Source organism: Rhinatrema bivittatum, chromosome 2 (genome assembly GCF_901001135.1).
Source record: "Rhinatrema bivittatum chromosome 2, aRhiBiv1.1, whole genome shotgun sequence".
Taxonomy (NCBI): Eukaryota; Metazoa; Chordata; class Amphibia; order Gymnophiona; family Rhinatrematidae; genus Rhinatrema; species Rhinatrema bivittatum.
This window is the reverse complement of record NC_042616.1, coordinates 359,545,798-359,565,647: the sequence shown is the minus strand read 5'-3', so window position 1 is coordinate 359,565,647 and position 19,850 is coordinate 359,545,798. Positions and strand designations below refer to the sequence as shown.

Here is a 19,850-nt window from a genome sequence, read left to right as displayed (position 1 = left end):
GTATATGTACCCGTGCTGACGTCAGATCCGTATCCAACTGCTAGCACGAGCACACAATACCCATTTGTTTTGAGTCCATCTGCTACACACTAGGAAATGACGAAATGGCAGAAATATTAAACAAATACTTCAGTTTGGTGTTCACTAAAGATGACCCTGGAGAAGGACTGTTGCTAGTTGACAAGACTGAAGATGGGGGGGGGGGGGGGGTGAAGTAGATGAAACTCCATTTACAGAAGAGAATGTATGGGAAGAATTAAGAAATCTGAAAGTGGACAAGGCCATGGGGCCAGATAAGGTACACCGGGTCCGCTAAAAGAACTGTTCAATAGATTGCTGGAAATGGGAATGGTCCCGAGAGATTGGAGAAGAGCGGTAGTAGTCCTGCTTCATAAGAGTGGGAGCAGAGAGGAAGCTGGAAACTGCAGACCAGTTAGCCTCACTTTGGTAGTAGGAAAATTAATGGATATGAGGCTGAAGGAAAGGATAGTGAATTATCTACAATCTGGTGGGTTGCTCAACCTGAGGCAGCATGGACTCATTAGGGGGAAGGTCCCATCAGACAAATCTGTATTTTTTTTGATTGGGTGAACAGAGAACTGGATCAGGGAAGACCACTCGATGTGATTTACTTGGATTTTAGTTAAACCTTTGAAACTGTCCCACATAGGAGACTCGTGAACAAAATGAGAAGCTTGGGAATGGGTGCCAAGGTAGTGGCATGGATTGCAAACTAGTTGACTGAGAGGAGACAGTGTGTAATGGTAAGTGGAACCTATTCTGCAGAAAGAACGGTATTAAGTGGAGTACCACAGGGATCTGTGTTGGGACCAGTTCTGTTCAATATTTTTGAGAGTGACATTGCGGAAGGGATCTATTTATTTATTTATTTAGCACTTTTATATACCGATTTTCCAGTAACAGTATTACTAATCAAGTCGGTTTACATTCTAAACAATAACCATGACAAGAGGATATCTTACAATAAACAGGTAAAGAGAACTTGGATAAAAATAAAGGGGTTATCATAAAGTAACAGATATGGGCCTAATATAGGCTGGAGTTACGAACGGGTGTTGGGCATAAGGCTAAGTTTTTAATAGAAGGTAAAGTAGAGTACAGGGATAGAAGGTAAAGTAGGTCTATTTGCAGATGATACTAAGATCTGCAATAGAGTGGACATTCCTGAAAGGTCAAGGTCTGTGGAAAAGTTGGCAACCCTACTAGGGATATGATAGAGGTGTTTAAAATCATGAGAGGTCTAGAACAGGTAGATGTGAATCGGTTATTTACTCTTTCGGATAGTAGAAAGACTAGGAGGCACTCCATGAAGTTAGCATGGGGCACATTTAAAACTAATCGGAGAAAGTTCTTTTTTACTCAACGCACAATTAAACTCTGGAATTTGTTGCCAGAGGATGTGGTTAGTGCAGTTAGTAAAGCTGTGTTTAAAAAAGGATTGGATAAGTTCTTGGAGGAGAAGTCCATTACCTGCTATTAAGTTCACTTAGAGAATAGCCACTGCCATTAGCAATGGTAACATGGAATAGACTTAGTTTTTGGGTACTTGCCAGGTTCTTATGGCCTGGATTGGCCACTGTTGGAAACAGGATGCTGGGCTTGATGGACCCTTGGTCTGACCCAGTATGGCATTTTCTTATGTTCTTATGTTCTTAACAAGATAAATTAGTAAACTGATTATTCCTTAGGTGTACCAATCAAATAATTTACCTAAATGAGTACTATTCAATGCAACTGCTGTGGAGCCTTTATATTGAGGGTAATCATATGGAAACTTAAGGCTTGCCCCTTTTGTTCAAAACTCTCTACCTTGGAAAAGGAGCTGGATGACTTTAAAGCTGAATTAGCTTCAATAAAGAGAGTCTCAGCCACTGTACATTATTCAGGAAATAATTTCCCCTTACCACTGAATAACCAAAACTCAAGAAAAAAGAGATTTACTGTGGGCTAAGGTAGGATAAGACCTGTAACCCACAGACACCCATTATTGAAAGCTGTGCAGCCCACAACTCTATCCCCCCACTCACACAGGCCATTAAGGAACTTAAAAAGTATTACAGTGGGCTCTGGTAGAATAAGACCTGTGTTCCGGAGACACACACTGTATCAAGTGCAACAAGTACAAAATACCTTCTCTGTATTAAATTCTGAAGAAGTCCTTGAGAAATAGATTGAATTATCGGAAAGGAGAGAAAAAACCCAATGCATACAGAAATTCCAGATCAGAAACCAAAGAAAAAAGCTCACGGTGATGGATGACTGTCAGAGGCATTAATCTCTTCCCTTGCACAAATGCAAAGAGAAAAGTGGATAACAAAACTCAACTAAATAGGTCACAAAAGAAGTCCAGGAACAGCAGTAATCTGAACGAAGAAAGCTGGAAAGCTATGAGCACAAATGCTCGTAGTTTGGGTAATAAAATCCCAGAGCTGCAAGCCCTAATGGTAGAGGCTGACTTGGACGTTGTTGCTGTCACGGAAACGTGGTTTACGGAATCTCATGACTGGCATACGGCAATACCAGGCTATAACTTGTTAAGGAAGGACAGAGAGGAGAGGAAAGGGGGAGGAGTGGCTCTTTATGTCAGAAACAATATCGAAGCATCTGAGCTGCAAGGAAGATGGGGCAAAGAAGAAGCACTATGGGCCGACTTAAAAAAAGATGGGGCATCCATTATTATTGGAGTGGTTACAGGCCTCCAAACCAAAAGGAAGAGCTGGACAGAGATCTGGTTGAAGACATCCACAGGATAGCAAAGAAAGGAGAAGTGGTGATCGTTGGAGACTTTAACATGCCAGATGTAGACTGGAGAATCCCATCTGCAGAATCTAATAATAGTAGAGAAATAGTAGATGTCCTGCAAGTAGCTTTGTTCAAACAAATGGTAATGGACCCCACGAGAGAAGGAGCTATACTCGACTTAGTGCTCACTAATGGAGATAATGTCTCAGATGTCCAGGTGGGTGCCCACCTCAGTGGGCACCCACCTGGACGTCTCACCCACCAGTGATCACCCACCAGTGATCATCAAACGGTATGGTTTAATATCACAAAAAGGACACGGAAAAGAAGCACAAAAACCCAAGGTTTGATGTTCAAAAACACAGACTTTGATGAAATGGGGAAGTACCTGGAGGAAGAACTAAATGGCTGGGAAAAAGAGAGAGATGTGGATCAACAGTGGACCAATCTAAAAGGAGCAATTACCAAGGCAACTAATCTATATGTTAGAAAAGTAAAGAAAAGCAAAAGAAAAATGAAACCTATCTGGTTCTCAAAGGAGGTGGCTGACAAAATAAAGGCTAAAAGAACAGCGTTCAAGAAATATAAAAGATCCCAAAAGGAGGAGCACAAAGAAGAATATCTGGTAGAACTGAGGGAGACAAAGAAATTAATCAAGATGGCAAAAAGTCAAGCGTAAGAGAGGATTGCCAAAGAGGTAAAGAGTGGTAACAAAACATTTTTCAGATACATCAGTGAAAAGAGAAAAGTTCAGAGTGGTATATTGAAATTGAAAGGTGGAAAGGATCAATGTGAGGACAGAGACGAAGAAATGGCAGAAATATTAAATGAATACTTCAGTTCTGTGTTCACTAAAGAGGACCCTGAAGAAGGACCGTCACTAGTTAACAAGAAACTGGAGGGGAATGGAGTAGATATAACTCCATTTACAGTAGAAAAGGTATGGGAAGAGCTGGTGAAACTTAAAGTGGACAAAGCCATGGGGCCTGATGAAGTTCATCCCAGAATACTGAGGGAGCTCAGAGATGTGCTGGCGGGTCCGCTGTGTGACCTGTTCAATAGATCCCTAGAAATGGGAGTGGTGCCGAGTGATTGGAGGAGAGCAGTGGTGGTCCCGCTTCACAAGAGTGGGAACAGAGAAGAGGCTGGTAATTACAGACCGGTTAGCCTCACTTCGGTGGTGGGAAAAGTAATGGAGTCACTGTTGAAAGAGAGAATAGTGAACTATCTACAGTCGGGAGAATTGCTGGACCAGAGGCAGCATGGATTCACCATTGGAAGATCCTGTCAGACAAATCTGATTCACTTTTTTGACTGGGTAACCAAGGAATTGGATCAAGGAAGAGCACTCGATGTCATCTACTTGGATTTCAGCAAAGCTTTTGACACTGTCCCGCACAGGAGACTGGTTAATAAAATGAGAAGCTTAGGAGTGAGTGCCGAGGTGGTGGCCTGGATTGCAAACTGGTTGACGGACAGAAAACAATGTGTGATGGTAAATGGAACTCTCTCTGAAGAGAGAGCGGTTTTAAGCGGTGTACCGCAGGGATCAGTGTTGGGACCGGTCCTTTTCAATATCTTTGTGAGCGACATTGCAGAAGGGATAGAAGGTAAGGTATGTCTTTTGGCGGATGACACTAAGATCTGCAACAGAGTGGACACGCCGGAAGGAGTGGAGAGAATGAGATGGGATTTAAGGAAGATGGAAGAGTGGTCGAAGATATGGCAGCTGAGATTCAATGCCAAGAAGTGCAGAGTCATGCATATGGGGAGTGGAAATCCGAATGAACTGCATTCGATGGGGGGAGAAAGGCTGATGTGCACGGAGCAGGAGAGAGACCTTGGGGTGATGGTGTCTAATGATCTGAAGTCGGCGAAACAATGTGACAAGGCGATAGCTAAAGCCAGAAGAATGCTGGGCTGCATAGAGAGAGGAATATCGAGTAAGAAAAGGGAAGTGATTATCCCCTTGTACAGGTCCTTGGTGAGACTTCACCTGGAGTATTGTGTTCAGTTCTGGAGCCCGTATCTCCGAAGAGACAGAGACAAGATGGAGGCGGTCCAGAGAAGGGCGACCAAGAAGGTGGAAGGTCTTCATCAAATGACTTATGAGGAGAGATTGAAGAATCTAAATATGTACACCCTGGAGGAAAGGAGGAGCAGAGGTGATATGATACAGACTTTCAGATACTTGAAAGGTTTTAATGATCCAAAGACAACGACAAACCTTTTCCGTAGGAAAAAAATCAGCAGAACCAGGGGTCACGATTTGAAGCTCCAGGGAGGAAGATTCAGAACCAATGTCAGGAAGTATTTCTTCACAGAGAGGGTGATGGATGCCTGGAATGCCCTTCCGGAGGAAGTGGTGAAGACCAGAACTGTGAAGGACTTCAAAGGGGCGTGGGATAAACACTGTGGATCCATAAAGTCAAGAGGCCGTCAATGAAGAGTGGGTGGCTCGCCAGAATGAAGGCTACTGACTGGAGATAATACCCTTATTCAATAAACATACACATGGTTACTGTGACTCCAACATCGCTCTAAGCTTCAACAGCAAGAGGAAATGTGGAAAAAAGGATTTGCACTCACAAAGCGGGGAGTAGCTGGCTTGTTACGGCGGTTACTACCCCAAACCAAATAAGCCTGATACTTCACTTTCAATGCATATCCAGCATAGCTCTCTGCTTCAACGGCAGGGGAGAAGAAAAACTGATACTTCACGCATATCCAGCATAGCTCTCTGCTTCAACGGCAGGGGAGAAGAAAAACTGATACTTTACGCATATCCAGCATAGCTCTCTGCTTCAACGGCAGGGGAGAAGAAAAACTGATACTTCACGCATATCCAGCATAGCTCTCTGCTTCAACGGCAGGGGAGAAGAAAAACTGATACTTCACGCATATCCAGCATAGCTCTCTGCTTCAACAGCAGGGGAGAAGAAAAACTGATACTTCACGCATATCCAGCATAGCTCTCTGCTTCAACGGCAGGGGAGAAGAAAAACTGATACTTCACGCATATCCAGCATAGCTCTCTGCTTCAACGGCAGGGGAGAAGAAAAACTGATACTTCACGCATATCCAGAATAGCTCTCTGCTTCAACGGCAGGGGAGAAGAAAAACTGATACTTCACGCATATCCAGCATAGCTCTCTGCTTCAACGGCAGGGGAGAAGAAAAACTGATACTTCACGCATATCCAGCATAGCTCCCTGCTTCAACGGCAGGGGAGAAGAAAAACAACCAATAAGGGCTGAATAACATAGTCTGGGTAAAACAAATAAGCATGGGTGTAGCTTGCTTATTGCGGCGGTTACTACCCCTACTACCCCTAACTAATCAAGCTTGATATTTCACTTGGATGCAGCTCCATCACTGCTCTCTACATTAATGGTGGGGGTGGAAGGGAAATAGAACCAAAGAGCTAAGAGAAACAGATAAGTATGAGAAATAAATGTGTGAACTTGGGCCATTTGGTCTTCTTCTGCCGTCATTTCTATGTTTCTATGTTTCTATGCTTTTTGACTGCTGCAGCACACCGAACTGATGATTTCCTAGTGTTATCCACTAGGACGCCTAGATCTCTTTCTTGGGTGGTAGCACCTAATATGGATCCTAACACTGAGTAACTATAGCATGGGTTATTTTTCCCTATATGCATCACCTTGCACTTATCCACATTAAATTTCATCTGCCATTTGGATGCCCAATTTTCCAATCTCACAAGGTCTTCCTGCAATTTATCACAATCTGCTTGTGATTTAACTACTCTGAACAATTTTGTATCATCTGCAAATTTGATTTCCTCACTTGTCTTATTTCTTTCCAGATCATTTATAAATATATTGAAAAGTAAGGGTCCCAATACAGATCCCTGAGGCACTCCACTGCCCACTCCCTTCCACTGAGAAAATTGTCCATTTAATCCCACTCTCTGTTTCCTGTCTTTTAGCCACTTTGTAATCCACAAAAGAACATCGCCTCTTATCCCATGACTTTTTAGTTTTCTTAGAAGCCTCTCATGAGGGACTTTGTCAAACGCCTTCTGAAAATCCATATACACTACATCTACTGGTTCACCTTTATCCACATGTTTATTAACCCCTTCAAAAAAATGAAGATTTCTTAGGCAAGACTTCCCATGAATAAATGCATATTGACTGTGTTCCATTAAACCATGTATTTCTATATGCTCTACGATTTTGAGTTTTAGAATAGTTTCCACTATTTTTCCTGGCACTGAAGTCAGGCTCACTGGTCTATAGTTTCCAGGATCGCCCCTGGAGCCCTTTTTAAATATTGGGGTTACATTGGCAACTCTCCAGTCTTCAGGTACAATAGATGATTTTAATGACAGGTTACAAATTTTAACTAATAGATCAGAAATTTCTTTTTTTAGTTCCTTCAGTACCCTAGGATGCATACCATCCGGTCCAGGTGATTTGCTACTCTTTAGTTTGTCAATCTGGCCTACTACATCTTCCAGGTTCACAGTGATTTGGTTCAGTTCGTTTGACTCATTACCCTTGAAAACCATCTCCAGAACTGGATCTCCCCAACATTCTCATTAGTAAACACAGAAGCAAAGAATTCAGTTAGTCTTTCTGCAATGGCCCCTTTAACCCCTCCGTCATCTAACGGTCCAACCGACTCCCTCACAGGTTTCTTGCTTCGAATATATTTTAAAAAATGTTTCTTATGAGTTTTTGCCTTCACAGCACAGAGTTACATGTTTACAGATTTCAATACCTGGATATATATGCTCTGAGACTGGTAGAAAATGCCATGTTCATGTTTTAATAATTTCCTCACCAGCTCAGTGTCCAACTTCATCACTGGCATATATTAAACAATATTTAATGCCTAGGGCCTAGGTCATGATCCACCCCTTCCTAATGGAGAACTCTGCACTAAAGATGAAAGACGCTGTGAAACCACAGATTTAGTTCCGGTATTTAGAGTGCATCCTGTATCTTAATAAAGATTCCCCTAGTTATTACCTACAAATTGATACTTAGATTATACAGGATTTAATTATTTCCTCTCTGGTTTGGGGATTTTGATTTCTGTTTTTAGGTTTGGGGGAGAAGGGCACAAAATGGAGAAATGTAATTAATGCGACTGAAATCTTGTTTTCTTGATGGTGAATTTCTTACTAAGGTAATTCTGTACGTTTAAAACCGATCAAGTTTATATGCAAAATAAAAATATAGAATTAACAAGATATTAAGAAAAAACTGAGCAAGTTTGCAGCAAAGTAGAGGGCTTGCTGAAACCAGCATACAGTAGCAGCAAAACAAAATAATACAATTTCAAATGGTGCCAGAAAGCATAACTATCGATATGATAAGACTAATACAACAATGAAAAATGGGAAGAGGTTTTGCAAGACAAAAAACAAACAGTGATAACTGGTCAAGTGCTGCTTGGTTCCCTGTCCCTGCATGCTCAGCAGCCTTTGCTGGCAAGTTTTAGTTTGCACAGATTTTCCTCCATTATTGTACATGCTTAAATCCTGTGAAATTTCCCATGAAATTTCTTGTGAACTTAAATCTGCAAGTTTTACATATCTTTAATCATCTTTCACATCCTACAAACTTAAATGTTAGTTCTAATTGAATTTATGTTTTAAAAATTGTGGCATGAAAAAGCTACTCTGCGTACCCACTAGTTAATAGTACTATACAAATAATTAGGATCCAGAAAAACTTTAGAAAATGTTATTTTTATGAGTCCCAATGAACTAGAAGACAGGATGTTCAGGAAATAGTCACACTAATATTGCTGGTTATTTCGATTATTACAGAGCTTTATGGTTAGGCATGAAAAAGGTAGATGCTGGAATGGATTAAGTAGGGATTTTGTATGTTCTTCTGTTCAAAGATGGAGTATAAAGGAGGATGACAAAAATAAAAAGTGCCCTGGATAAAGGCAAACCTTCTAGATGGTCTGACTGTAGCTGGCAACTGGGATGTATTCTTAGCATAGTGTACAAGGTGGCTGGATAGACTGGATAATCTTTTTCTCTTATCACCTGGTATATTATTTCTGTACATCTATGCACTTCTGTACATATTGTATATAATTAACATATGTTTATGTTTTATTGTTATCTACCTCGTTATACATTAATATTTGCAACATGTTATGAATTGGCACTTTGAACCTTATCTTCTTAGGTTCTGAACCGTTCTGCCAGTTACTCTATATTTCTATGCCTCTCTACTCGTTCACATGGCATTTATTACTTCCCTGTTTTAATGTATATCCCTGTTCTATGTATTTTCCAAGCTATTGTTATAATGTAAACCGATGTGATATACACACTAACACCGGTATATTACAAAAAAAAAAAATCTTAAATAAATATTACTATGCTATGATCCTGAGATGATTTCTCAAAATATGAAATCCCCCCCCCCCCCCCCCCGCGAGGAGCCCAAACAAATGACCTTTGAGAAACACTTGAACTCTGTTAATCTGAGAAATAACTTTTGTATTTTGTGATGAACTATGCCGACTACAAGACAGCTAATAAAACACTGAAAAACACGGGGCTCCAGCGGTGAACTTGGCCTGCGCGTTCGGCGCTGAAGCCCGTCGGGGTAAGGCCTCCTGTTCCGCTCACCCCGATCGGGCTCCCTCGCCGATCGCCGGCCCTTCTCTTCAGCTGCTCACCTACCTGAAAGGACGCGATCCTCCGCCTCCAGCCGGCCTCGATCGAAGCCGCGAACCCCTGCCTCCAGCCGGCCTCGACCCGGACCACGAGCCCACGCCACCAGCAGGCCGCGAGCCGAGCCGCGAGCCTTCGCCCCGAACCGCCCACAAAAACGTCGCGGCGGTGACGTCAGAGGTGCGACTGGCGGGGTATTTAAACTGCCGCTCTCCTCTTCTTCCTCCTTTTCCTTCCACGGGGCTCCAGCGGTGAACTTGGCCTGCGCGTTCGGCGCTGAAGCCCGTCGGGGTAAGGCCTCCTGTTCCGCTCACCCCGATCGGGCTCCCTCGCCGATCGCCGGCCCTTCTCTTCAGCTGCTCACCTACCTGAAAGGACGCGATCCTCCGCCTCCAGCCGGCCTCGATCGAAGCCGCGAACCCCTGCCTCCAGCCGGCCTCGACCCGGACCACGAGCCCACGCCACCAGCAGGCCCCGAGCCGAGCCGCGAGCCTTCGCCCCGAACCGCCCACAAAAGCGTCGCGGCGGTGACGTCAGAGGTGCGACCGGCGGGGTATTTAAACTGCCGCTCTCCTCTTCTTCCTCCTTTTCCTTCCACGGGGCTCCAGCGGTGAACTTGGCCTGCGCGTTCGGCGCTGAAGCCCGTCGGGGTAAGGCCTCCTGTTCCGCTCACCCCGATCGGGCTCCCTCGCCGATCGCCGGCCCTTCTCTTCAGCTGCTCACCTACCTGAAAGGACGCGATCCTCCGCCTCCAGCCGGCCTCGATCGAAGCCGCGAACCCCTGCCTCCAGCCGGCCTCGACCCGGACCACGAGCCCACGCCACCAGCAGGCCCCGAGCCGAGCCGCGAGCCTTCGCCCCGAACCGCCCACAAAAACGTCGCGGCGGTGACGTCAGAGGTGCGACCGGCGGGGTATTTAAACTGCCGCTCTCCTCTTCTTCCTCCTTTTCCTTCCACGGGGCTCCAGCGGTGAACTTGGCCTGCGCGTTCGGCGCTGAAGCCCGTCGGGGTAAGGCCTCCTGTTCCGCTCACCCCGATCGGGCTCCCTCGCCGATCGCCGGCCCTTCTCTTCAGCTGCTCACCTACCTGAAAGGACGCGATCCTCCGCCTCCAGCCGGCCTCGATCGAAGCCGCGAACCCCTGCCTCCAGCTGGCCTCGACCCGGACCACGAGCCCACGCCACCAGCAGGCCCCGAGCCGAGCCGCGAGCCTTCGCCCCGAACCGCCCACAAAAACGTCGCGGCGGTGACGTCAGAGGTGCGACCGGCGGGGTATTTAAACTACCACTCTCCCTGGCGTCGCGCGCACGAAGGAGCGCGACAAAGGGGCCTGCCCCTTTGTTTCGCCCCTTCGTTTCGACCCTCGCTTCCCCGAGCAGTTTCACACCAATATTACACTAGAGCTCAACCAGCGTCCAACATGCTCACGTCCTTCCAGCTCTCTTCCTTCAAGCAACCACCCAGCGCCCTTACAGTGCCCTCTAAGTAATCAACCTTCCTGCGCCCTCCCATCAAGCACCCAGCAAGCAAACTCAGCAAGCATCCAGCCTGCGCCCTCTCAGCAAGCACTCAGCAAGCAACCAGCCTGCGCCCTCTCAGCAAGCAGACTGCGCCCTCCCAGCAAGCAACCAGTCTGCGCCCTCTCAGCAAGCACTCAGCAAGCAACCAGTCTACGCCCTTTCAGCAAGCTACCAGTCTGCGCCCTCTCAGCAAGCAACCAGTCTACGCCTTTTCAGCAAGCAACCAGTCTGCGCCCATTTAGCAAGCATCCTTCCAGCGTTCTTCCAGAGCACTAACCAACCAATTATTTATCTCCTAATCTCAGCCTATCCTCCCATCTGCCATCCGCCTACACTCTGCGCCAGCCAGCTAACCTCCCACAATGTCTCTTGCTCTTCCAATACCAATCTTACAACACCGCCTCCTATCTAAAAGAACATCTACCAGACGAGCCCCTCACAATAACTTAAAAACCCTCACCCCTATCTTGATCACACCAATTACCCAGCTTCTAGGCCTCTCCCTCTTTTCACTCTCTCTTTTCAATGCACAATCTCTAACGAAGAAATCCCTAATTTTCAATGATTATCTCACCGACGCCAAGCCAGATATCTGTGCAGTAACCGAAACATGGCTTAAGCCCTCAGATACAGCTTTAATAAACCAACTACCTACACAAACCTATGACTTCTTCTCACTCCCGAGACTGAAAAAAAGAGGAGGGGGCATCCTTCTGGCTACCAAAAAAAGCCTTAACTTCTCCCAACATCCTTTCAGCTCTAACTCAAAACTGGAAGTCGGCTTCTTCACCTCACAACATCTTCAAATCCTTCTTGTCTACGCCCCCCCGGGACTCCTAGAAGCAGATGTCTCCCCCCTCCTTGAAATCACCACCATGCTCATCAACCTGGATACTCCAGCAATCATTTTAGGAGATTTCAATCTGCACATAGACAATCCCTCACCATCTAACAGCTGCGTAACACTCATCACAGCCCTGTCTGCTATGGGATTCCAACAACTAGTCAACGAACCCACACACAAAGCGGGTCACACTCTGGACTTGATTTTCGTCAACAAGGGCATTACGACTACATCCAATTTGAAGAACAAAAAGGTTCCATGGTCAGACCACACTCTCATCTCTACCTCATTCACGCTGAAAAAATCCAACACTCCCTACTCCCCCTCTCCTTCATTCCACTACAAGAGGCGATGCTCACCAGAAGACCTTAACAACCAATTGGTCTCACAGCTACCCCTATTAGACCTCACCGACCCGAACACTGCCATTCGCTCCTGGAACAACATAACAGAAAACATAGCCAACAAGCTCTGTCCTTCAACTACAAAAAGATCTCACACCAATGCATCCAACAGACAACCGTGGTTCACTAATGAACTCAGAAAACTGAAACAAAGTTTAAGAAAAAAAGAAGCGACTTGGCGCAAAACCCCTTGTGACATCACCATTTTTTCATACAAATCCACACTTTACCAGTACAAATCTCTCACCTCAAAATCAAAAAAAGACTATTATGCATCTAAGATTCACAACCTGGTTTTTGACGCCAAAGCCCTCTTCGCTTATGTCTCCAGCCTCACTCAAACCATTCCGCGAGAAATCCCAGGCAACATGGCACAACCCAAAGCGGAAGAACTCGCTCAGTTTTTCCAAAATAAAATCACCAATCTCTTAACACAACTGCCTTCCAATACAGCCGACCTCCAGACATATCAACAACCTGCCCACAAAAACGTCAGCTTAAACACCTTTGAACCCGTCTCTTCCACGGAGATACAAACCATCCTGAGAAGAATGAAACCTTCGTCTCATCCTGCAGACCACATCCCCTCCAAACTTCTTCTATCTATTCCAGACACAATAGCCACTTCATTGAAAAATATCATCAACTGCTCTCTAGCCCAAGGAACCTTCCCAGATGATCTTAAAATGGCCTCAATCTCACCGCTCCTAAAGAAACCCAACCTAGACCCGAAGGACCCTAACAACTTCCGCCCCATAGCTAACCTCCCATTCATCGCCAAGATCATGGAAAAACTAGTGAACTCTCAACTCTCAGATTTCATCGAAGACAACAATCTTCTCTTCATCCCACAACACGGCTTCCGTAAAAATCGAGGCACAGAATCCCTCCTCACTTCGTTGACAGACCATATCTTACTGGGCCTCGACAAAGGAAACTCTTTTCTATTGATCTTGTTAGACCTATCAGCAGCGTTCGACACGGTCAACCACACCATCCTCTTAAACCAGTTATCGTCCATAGGAATCTGCGGCACCGTCCTATCTTGGTTCAAAACCTCTCTCAACAACAGAGGTTACAAAGTTAAACTCCAAAACAAGGAATCCTCAAGATTTGACTCTGCCATAGGAGTCCCACAAGGTTCTTCATTATCTCCGACTCTATTCAATATTTACCTGCTTCCTCTTTGCCAACTTCTCACTGACCTCAATCTAAAGTACTTCCTATACGCAGATGATATTCAAATCATCATCCCCGTCAAAGACACATACTCTAAAACTCTTGACTACTGGGAATCATGCCACCAAAAAATCAAACAACTTCTCAACAGCCTTCACCTCATCTTAAATTCCTCCAAGACAGAAATCCTACTCATCTCTCCCGAGAACAATACACCTAACATTACTCTTCCCACCAACCTACCTACTGCACAAGTTAGAGACTTAGGAGTGTTACTGGACAACCGGCTAAACTTCAAGGCACACATCAACAAAACAACCAAAGACTGCTTCTATAAACTCCAGGTTTTGAAAAGGATAAGACCTCTCTTCCATGCTCAAGACTTCAGAACGATCATCCAGGCATTCATTTTTTCAAAATTAGACTATTGCAACTCCCTATTGCTAGGTCTGCCTTCTTCCTATTCCAAACCATTACAGATGGTGCAAAATTCAGCAGCCCGACTACTAACAGGCACAAGAAAAAGAGACCACATATCTCCCATCCTGAAAGAGCTACATTGGCTACCCGTATACTTCCGTATCATGTACAAAACCATATGTATCATTTTCAAAACTATACATCAATGCACTTCCCTCGATCTTCAATTTCCTCTCCAAGTATACAACTCGACAAGACCTACCAGAGATGTTTATAGAGGCACACTCCAAGTTCCCCCTGCAAAAACGACTAGACACATTACCCTAAGAGATCGCGCCACCTCCACAGCTGGCCCCCTTCTGTGGAATTCATTGCCCACAGATCTCAGACTGGAACCTTGCCTCCCAACTTTTAGGAAAAGACTTAAGACTTGGTTATTCAAGCAAGCTTTCCAAGACACAATTTAATGACACAATCCAAGGACACAACCCAAGGACTCCTCAAAACATTCAGCCATTAATCATGCCATTTGTACATAACTTGTAATGTGACTTGTATATAGTTTAACCATTTATTCTTTCCTTTTTCTTCCTCTTCACCAAGTTCTGCCACCCTTGTTAATTGTAACTGTACTTTCAGTCACCTGAGTTCTAGTTTGATGTATTTAATGCACTCCCGTTTCATGTAAACCAGCAAGATATGTTCTCATGATTGCCGGTATATAAAAACCTTAATTAAATAAATAAATAAATATACTATTTATAAAAAGATTTATAAAAAGAATAGCATGTAATTTGTAGTATGAAATAATTGAAATACTTACCATTCACAAAGCTGTTAATCAACCAGGAATACCAGCTGCAAAGAAAATTATAGAAAGGATTTTTACATATGCAGTAACAAATATTTATTTACAAGTTTATGAACCGTAGATCCAAAGATTTATACAGTGTCAAATTAAAGCATACATAAGCATCAAAACATAAAACATGATATGGAATAAATATAAAACAATAACTAATGCATGAATATTGCAATATATCTAGTATATAAAAGATTCAATATACAATAAAAATTAGACATAACAGACTCAAATACTATCTAGCTCTGGGAGTTATTCATAAACCTGCTTAAATAAATGAGTTTTCAGGCTGATTAGTTGACAATTTATACCATTCTTCCTAGAGCGAAATATATTTAAGAAACCAATTTCAAAATAAATTTGCAACTGGCAGCAATACTTATTTGGATATATGTATCTTTCTACACATTCATGTATATTAGAGCAACCCATAAAAATCAAAAGAAAACCAATCTTGCATACTCCCAACATGTTCATTCCTCCCCTCTTACCCCTGTCCCCACAAGCTATTGACTGTACCACCTCCCTGCATCACTTTCACTTTCCACTTCAAACAGAAAATTCATAGAAGGGGGCAGAGCTGCTGCAGGGACCATGAGTGTGCATTGCCTCATAGTGCCATGCTCAACACAATCTTCTTTCCAGCTCTATTCCACAAAGCAGTAGCTCGCACATCTCTGCCAGGATGCAATAAGAGGGCAGCCCAGACATGGCCATGATCGCAATTCAAGAATATACTCAGATTATGCGCTTGTGAGTAATATTCTTGAGGATTACAAAAAAAAAAAAGATATAAAAATTTAAAAAATTGTCAATAAAAATTAATATCTGAATGAATAGAACCTTTAAATGCGCCAGCCTTAATTCTGTAAGATTCAATATAACGTAATCAGAGATCATCACATTCTCCAACACACTTGAAAATACAAAAATCAATCTGACATGGCAATGCTTTAAATAAAAAAAAACGTATATTAAGGCAACTGCATATACTAAGACATCATATGCAGCCATGTCAGATACAAATCATCTCTGCCCTCAGCCTAATCCCCCCCCCCCCCACACACACACAGCCCCTTTTAATCTGTGAAGAGCTCCGTATCACACTGACGTTCGAGAAGAATACTTTATTGGATGCATAGGGTTATAGCATATGGACCCAAGAAACAAGAAGGTAGGCGATCTAGAAAAGCCGTGAGGTAAAACAAAGAAGATAGATGCCAAAAGTCTTTATCCAATATTTATTGAGGTGGAAACGTATTTAAAAACAACTACCCAACTCAGGCCGAGTTTCGCCGCTCTTTCAGCGGCTGCCTCAGGGGCTTAAGTGTTCATTTGGATTGAAAAGCATTCAAAAACTTTTTTTCACAAGACTTGTGATGCAATGTCATTTGAAAGTCATCCGCAATGGAAGTATATCTTATGTTGTATCTGAAATAACACATTCATGTAGACTCCATTCACAAAATGGTGCCGTGTACTCCACGAACAGATGTGTGGTCTCCACTCTCTCGGGCATTTGACTTTCAAATGACATTGCATCACAAGTCTTGAGAAACATTTTTTTTCAAAAACCATTTTGAATGCTTTTCAATCCAAATGAACACTTAAGCCCCTGAGACAGCCACTGAAAGAGCGGCAAAACTCGGCCTGAGTCGGGCAGTTGTTTTTAAATACGTCTCCACCTCAATAAATATTGGATAAAGACATTTGGCATCTATTTTCTTTGTTTTACCTTAGGGCTATAGCATATGTCAGTTGCATACACAATTCAATCACTACATATAAGCAAATACACCAACTATTTTTAGCTATTTATGCCCCCACTTGCACACTGAGTTCATGCTAAATTTTAATTTTGCAAACACTATTAGAATTGTACTGCAGCAGGATTGGCCATATGAGCCAACCCCCCTTTACAAAGATTAGCATGGCCATCAAAGCCTTGTCCTTCAATTGTCCTGCAATCTGACCCTCGACTGCCATGTAAGATGCTCTCTACTGTGAGTCGACATCCTGCTCCGCAAGAGAGCAGGAGTCACTTGCGAATATCCAGCATAAATGGGATGGAAAGCAGGCAGGTCCCGGCCATCAAATCCAAAAACTTGATAAAGCGACTTGTCCCAGCTCTCACCAACTCATGCAACATATGGTCAGGAAGATGGATTACTTGGTACAGTCTGCCCATTAAAACATTTTTTTTGTGTGCCCATGGATAAAGTGAACCTAGCAAACAGGAAAAGTGTTTTTGTTATAGGCAATGGAGAAGGGATAGCTAACAGTGCTAACTGACAGGCCGATACAGAAAAACACGCGGGAGAGCCAGCGAGCGCCCGCTTTCCCGACGTGCACACAGGCCACTCTTCTAGGCGCGCGATTTAGAAAGCCCAGGTATGTAAATTAGGACCCGTGGTAAAAGGAGGCGCTAGGGACACTAGTGCGTCCCTAATGCCTCCTTTTTTGACAGAAGAAGGGGCTGTCAGCGGGTTTTGACAGCCAATGCTCAATTTTACCGGCGTCTGTTCTCGAACCCGCTGACAGCCTCAGGTTTGGAAAACGGACGCCGGCTAAATTGAGCGTCTGTCTTCCAACACGTGGGCCACAGGCAGATTTTAAATTTTTTTTTTTAAATTTTTGATTATTTTTTATTTATTTAGTTGGAGAGTGTACAGAAAAGCAGTTTTTTCTGCTTTTCTGTACACTTTCCTGGTGCCAGCCGAAATTAACGTCAGCCTTTGACTGCACATTTAACTTTCTGGATCGCGCGGGAATAAATAATAGGCCCATCAACAGCTTGGACCGCCAGCGCCATCCACGAGGCGGTCCAAGCCGGGAACGGAGCTCTTCTTCTTCCTGCTCCTCTTCGGCCAATCCGCAGCCTGGGACCAGCTGACGTTGCAGCCAATCGGGGACAGCTCGACGGCCCTTTAAATCTTCGCGGCTCCCAGGCGCTGTGCGCCGTGCAACAAAGGAGCAGACTCCTTTGTGCGCCCCTTAGTGCAGCACCTTAGGAAAGCCTTCAGAATTCTAACCAAATTCATTCCACCTTTAGCGCGCCCATTTCCCCCCACCCCACCCGCCCCGCAGCAAGCAGTAACCAGGGACCCACTGCTCTCTCTCTTCAGCCTTGCATAGGCCCTACTCGACCTTCGCTTCTTCCCTCAAGATCAAACTATGACCGCCTATGCTATTCCAATCATCCACAATATCAGGAGAACCACAGTAATCAAACACACTTCGCCTTCCATCCAACAAGAAAGGCTCATTCCTATCATGATTTCACCACTAAACCAACTACTAGGCCTCACAATACTCTCGCTAACTCTTCTCAATGCACAATCCCTCTCAAAGAAAACTCATCTCTATGACTACCTCATGGAAGACCAACCAGACTTATGTGCTATCACTGAAACGTGGCTAAGACCAGAAGACACTGTGCCAATTAACCAACTTCCACAACATTCTTACGATATATTCTCTATCCCCAGACCGATAAAGAAAAGAGGAGGCGGTCTACTATTAGCCGCATAACAAAATCTAGGTTTGACCCTTCAGCTTACTAAAACTTCATCTCCCCTAGAGCTCGTGGTCTTTAAGTCCACCCAACTTCAGTTAGGCCTTGTATATGCCCCCCCAGGCTGCCTTGAATCTGACTCTTCTCCATTAATTGAACTCATAGCTAATCACATCAACATGGACACACTTGCCATACTTTTGGGAGATTTCAACCTCCATGTAGATGCAACCTCCCGCTCAGCCAGCTGCGATACTCTCCTTAACACGCTTGGCTTCATTGCTTCATCATCAAATCATCAGCAAATCATCAAGGAACCCACACATAAAGCAGGGCACATGTTGGACTTAATTTTCATAAACGAGAGCTTCATCCTTCCCCCTCCCACACTGCTTACTCACCAATCCCATGGTCAGATCATAAGTTGATCTCCACTTCCTTGAAATATAGCCAACCCACCCCCTCACCGATTCAAAAAACCACAGTCCAATTCAGGAAATTATGTAACAAGGATACCCTCAGCACTCACCTGGCTCCTGAATTAGAACATCTAGATGTATCAGACGCAATCTCAGCCTCATCCTCCTGGTCCAAAATCACCAAAAAAGTGGCAGATATAACCTGCCCTTTAACCACCAATGTACTACAATCAAACAAGGACAACAGGAAACCGTGGTATACTCCTGAACTAAAAACTGTTAAGCGAGTACTCAGAAAGAGAGAACAAACATGGCGAAAAACCCCTTCAACTGCTAACCTGCAGGCATTCAAATCCCTCATGCACCAATACAGGATCGCCATCCTCCGAGCAAAGAGAAACTTCTTTTCACAAAAAATCCATCACTTCATTTTCGATCCAAAAGCTCTATTTTCTCTGGTCTTCTCACTCACCAAACCGGCCTCCGCACCCATCCCAGAAGACCAAGCCGAAAGCAAAGTCGAGGAACTAGCCATATACTTCAAGAACAAAATCACAAATCTCATGGCCTCCCAGACGGATAACCTGGACCTCCGTCCACGATACACGAGCATGTTGTCGTCACCTAGGACCACTATCCTGGGAACCTTTGAGTCCACCTCATCCCTAGAAATCGAAAATGTGCTTAAGAAGATAAAACCGGCATCCCACCCAATGGACGCGATCCCTACCAACCTTCTCATCACCATCCCAGAAGTCATCGGTAAACCTATTGCAGAGATCATCAATTGCTCGTTATCTCAAGGTATAGTCCCTGACCAGTTCAAACTTGCCATCCTCAAACCACTGCTGAAAAAACCTAATCTATCTCCAGACGACCCGGCCAATTTCCACCCCATTGCAAACCTACCACTTATTTCCAAAATTTTGGAAAAAATAGTAAACAAGCAACTCTCAGAATTCCTGGAAAACAACAAATTGCTCTCCCCATCGCAATTCGGCTTCCGCAAAGCCCGAAATACGGAATCCCTTCTGATCTCACTGACCGACTCTACCCTCCTGACTCTCGACAATAAACAACCATGCCTGCTCATTCGCCTGGTCCTATCGGCGGCATTTGATACGGTGAACCACGCCATTCTCATCAACCAACTATCGGACATCGGCATCAAAGGCATCGCTCTCAACTGGTTCAAGTCCTTCCTTCAAAATAGATACTACAAGGTAAAAATCAACAACAGTGAATCACACCCT

The 19,850-nt window shown here is 44.3% G+C and overlaps 1 protein-coding gene across 1 annotated transcript in view; it reads right to left on the bottom strand.

Annotated features, from left to right (window-relative positions):
• The window catches only part of CLPTM1L (CLPTM1 like), a 358,381-nt gene that overhangs the window by 87,642 nt on the left and 250,889 nt on the right, over positions 1-19,850 (bottom strand). Inside the window, 1 exon segment of the mRNA XM_029589936.1 lies at positions 14,626-14,660. Within this exon segment, the coding sequence (XP_029445796.1) occupies positions 14,626-14,660 (35 nt within the window).